The sequence below is a fragment of the Cibotium barometz genome, chromosome 53, assembly GCF_041138505.1.
Source record: "Cibotium barometz isolate CiBa-2024 chromosome 53, ASM4113850v1, whole genome shotgun sequence".
Taxonomy (NCBI): domain Eukaryota; kingdom Viridiplantae; phylum Streptophyta; class Polypodiopsida; order Cyatheales; family Cibotiaceae; genus Cibotium; species Cibotium barometz.
In genome coordinates, this window is record NC_141098.1 from 39,003,089 (window position 1) to 39,007,427 (window position 4,339).

The 4,339-nt window shown below is 47.2% G+C and overlaps 1 protein-coding gene across 1 annotated transcript; it reads right to left on the reverse strand.

Moving 5' to 3' along the window:
* Positions 1–412: 412 nt before the first annotated feature.
* On the reverse strand, positions 413–3,241 carry LOC147608618 (U-box domain-containing protein 45-like). Its single transcript, XM_086789028.1, has 2 exons — positions 2,462–3,241; positions 413–1,644 (listed from the first exon to the last, which is right to left on the reverse strand). The coding sequence occupies exons 1-2, from the start codon at positions 2,770–2,772 to the stop codon at positions 798–800; spliced, it is 1,158 nt and encodes a 385-aa protein (XP_086645154.1). The 5' UTR covers positions 2,773–3,241; the 3' UTR covers positions 413–797.
* Between the last annotated feature and the right edge of the window lie 1,098 nt (positions 3,242–4,339).

Here is a 4,339-nt window from a genome sequence, read left to right on the forward strand (position 1 = left end):
CTCAGATTTTATCATGGCAATCAACATTAATAAGCTTCCAAAAATGCTCAAGAAAACAACTGACAGTACCCTTGCACTTCCGAAAATGCTCAACAAAAACTGATCAGCATCCGGGTAAGGACACTTCTGATGAGGGAGTGGCTCGGCTCCATAGTGTAAGGCGCCAAGTTGTTCATGTGATAGGCTCTCGTAAATGTTGCTGACTTGAAGGCTAACATTAGGAGCGTGGTTCTAATACAAAAACCAAAGGCAAGAAATGCAATGCTTCTTGGAGAGATGAGAGCCAGCAAAGCAGGCAAATCAATTGTACAAACATGATAGAATGTCATACAGAGCACCAGCATTATAGTCCTTGACAAACAGATAAGTAAACAATTAAATGAATAAGATGAAGACTAAACACAACCTCATATACCCTCTATAAACACATTTCCAAGGAAATCCTGTACAGATGAGGACACTACCATAGTAGAGCAGTGGAGATCACCCTAAACACTATTTTCTGTCTAAAAAGATGAACCAAAAAAAAGGGCACAACCACAGAAAAAGGCTAAATGACCCGCTGTGTATAGTACAACTATATCTGAATGTGGGCAAAACATTTCAAAACGGACCTAATTTAATATACAGATTTTTTGCATTCAACTACCTGTCCTGACTCCATTTTGTGCCTAAATGGATCTAATATGAACAAGGGGGGCTTCACATGCTCACCGAGTGGCACAAACTGACCTCCTACTTCGGTAAGCATGGACAACTATGCAAAAACAAAACCTCTCTACTTGACGAAACTTTGGTCACATGGAGTGTGGAAGATCTGATGGGACACACACCAATGCTCTCTGCTGCAAGTGCCGCATGCTCTGCTCCATGCTGAGCTGGACCATCTCCGTGAGCATTTTTTTGGCGGTTCCAGTGCCAGCCTCAGCATTGTCCACATGGGTGGCAATGTCGTAAACAATACTCTCTAGCATGGCAGAAGCTGAAGCAGAAGCCATCCCAGACCTCTGCGATTGAGGAGAATCCCTCAACAACTCCAACAATTTCCGAGCCTTCTGCTGGGCCTGTGGCGTGCCTTGCACTGTGAGCTCTAGCAAGCCTGGAATAACTCCTTCCTGGAGAATGGCAGCTCTGTACTTACACCTGTTGCTTTGGCACATCGCAAGGAGTGCTCCGACAGCATGCTCCCTGGCTTGAACCGACCCCTCCTCCAACACCTCCACCATTGCCAAAAGGCCGCCGTCTTCTTTAATAACACTGCACCTACCTTCCTCAAAATCCATCAAAGACTCAAGTAAGGCAGTTATCTTTTCTGCCACCTTCGATGATTTCTTGCAATCTTTCAGCAAAAGGATCAAGGGAGAAACTGCACCAGCTGCAAGGATTGGGACAAGGTTTTCTGGATGAGTGGATAGATTGTACAAAGCCATGACAGCATCGACCTTGCCTTGGAGGCTTCCAGAGGTGAGCATCTCTACAAGCAGAGGGGTCGAGCCTGAGGCACCGATCACAGGTTTGTTCACATTTGAAGCCGATAATGTCAAAACTGCAGCTGCAGCCGATTCCCTCAAGTTTGCATGCTCAGACTGCAACAGCTCAACCAAGGGGGTGATGGCTCCTGCTTTGACAATCCTCACTTTGTTCCTGCAAATCAGAACAAAATATCCTCAGTAAAACCCCCAAAAAAATGGCATTCAAAACCTCATACGAATAGAGAGATTGATGGATAATCTGTGAAGTTTGCATCAAAAAGTTTGTTAATGAGGTAGAACATCTGTGATATGACCAAAAGACCATCTCTTAAGACAAGTAAACATTTATATTAAAAAAAATCTTACGTTAACAGGCCAGGAAATGGACAGAAAATCTCTACCGGACAGTCATGATGGGCCTGTGCTGATGGGTGGCCACGGTTTTGTAATCAGCCTCATTCACACAGGGGATCAGTAGTTAGTCAAGGACACCAAATACAGCTTCTGTGTCTTAAATAAAGGGAAAGAGGGGAACTCACCAGTCTAGCAAAATATTTAAACAAATAAGCAACAGATCTGCTTAATTCAAGCTCTACGCACACAGGAAAGAAACCAAAACAAGGGAAGCTGTTTATAAACCCAAAAAGACAATTGAAGATCAATCGTACAGCTAAAATCCATAGGGGTCTCTTGGGACAAGATACTGTAGGGGCTCCTCAGACTAAAGCATGTATGTGGGCTTCTCCGACATAAAGCAATACGCATACAAAACAACCAACATATCCCTGTGTAAAGACAGTCCTGCCCACCTATTTTAAGGTCTCCAAACTATGAAAGCAAAAGCTTTATGATTATCTACAGTCAATTCTCATGTCTAAGTTCAATATTCTCAACAAACCATACAAGGGGAGCATCATCCATGTGTAGCATGGTGATAATGATGAATGATCAATTGAATTATATACAAAGAGGTCATAACTGAGACCTACCTTTCATTACGGACTGCAAGGTTCAGTAGTGCTAGAAGTGCTGCTTCCTTTGCTTCCACAGAAGAGGATTTGAGCATAGAGACCAGGGGTATAATGGCACCGGCCGCTGCAAGGTAAGATCGGCTCTTAGCTGACGTCTTGGTGAGCCTTCTGATCTCCTGCGCAGCTCGAAGGCGCGACTCGCCCATGCCATATAGAAGAGACCACAGCACCTCCTGCATGCCTTGTTTGTTGGAGCCAGAAAGGGAGTCCCTCTCCAGGGACTCAATATCGTCCAGCTGCACCGATGTCTTCTCATCTTCCAGCCCCATGGCCGAACCCCCAAAAAAAATCAGTGGCCGTACAAAACAATTCAGAGAGGGTTGGAGCAAAGAGATGTGTATCTAAGCTTCTCCAGGGGCTCCTTGATATTGCCTGCAGCACTCTAAGAAGGAGCGTAGGAGAACAAGCAGAGGTGACAGGAGGGGGCTCAAAAAGGTGGGAGCGTGGGGACCAAGCCAATTGATGCTACTGGCTCCTGTAGAGAAAATTGAAAAGGGGCGCCATAGCCACAGCCACTAACTAGCTACACGCCCACACACACCATTGCACACACAACACACACATAAGACAAGAATGTGGTCGTGCGGCTATAAGGTCTTCCTGCATGCTTTCTTCAAGCCCAGCTAATGTACGTGACGCGCAGGACCCAGCAAATTAAGAGGAGGGCAGCTGAAGGGGACCGCTCATTAGAGACGTCGCCGACTGTACAATTCCTACAGACGACTTTGCTATGGCTAAATTGAAGTCTGGACCAGAGAGAGAGAGAGGGGGGGGGAGACTCCCGGGAGAGAGAGAGACGAAACAGTATCGAGACTTTATTAAAAAAAAGTGAAATTTCAGATATTCCCTATCGACTGCTTTTGCCACTCGCTTTCCGGCCTTCCGTTGCTTTAATCGAGACGGTGATCCGACGGATTCAAGCGTGCCGCGTGGCCTGCTGAATCGCCGCGGGACTTGCGGTAGCCGGTTGGCGCGGTCTGGCGCTTGAGGGATAACCGGCAAGTGGCGATTTCACTGGCTCGCGAGTCGCCGCCACCAGCGGACACACTTTACGAGCACTTTTTGAAAAGCTGGCGCGATTTCTCGCTAACCGCTGCTAGATTAGCGCAGAGCCAACCAAACTAGCGAGGCCGAGGCGCCACTAAATCGCTGCTAAAATAGCGGGTTGCGCCGCCTCGGATCCGCCGGCCGGCTAACGTGGACGGACGCGAATATAAGATTCTTTACGATAGGCCCATGTACAAAAAAATCCCTATTTATATGAATTATATAAAATACACGAAAATGGCCGCCCGTCCCTTTCACGCTCTCTCAAGCTTCAACCGCGGGCGTGAACGACGTTTGATCAGATATTTGTCGTCGCCAAATTAAAAATACTGAAACACGTCCAAATCATCCAAGTGGGCGATGCAGGATGAGCCCGTGAGCCCAGCTTGGGTCCAACCCTTCTCCTTTCCACACCGAAACCACCCAAATCCGCCAAAACAACCGGCCCGGCCGGCCGGCCAGCCGCCCAAGTCAAGGTCCGCGGACGCTCCATCGGCCTACTTGATTTGGTCCCATAACCTCCCTTCTCGCCCACCATACAGACCAAACTTGCCTCTCAAATTTCAACCCGGAACTACCACCTTACTTTTCTACCTTCCCTTTTTCACCAAGAGCTTATCGCTCTTGGACCTTTCCCGCCGCTGCATTTTATAATAATCACACTTTTCTAGGATTGCTTCACACAAGGCCGGCTCAAATCTTGGCCCTATTCAACAACCTTGTAAAGACTAGCACCTCCCCGAAGTAAGCCCTATTCAACAACCTTGTAAAGTAAAGACTAGCACCTCC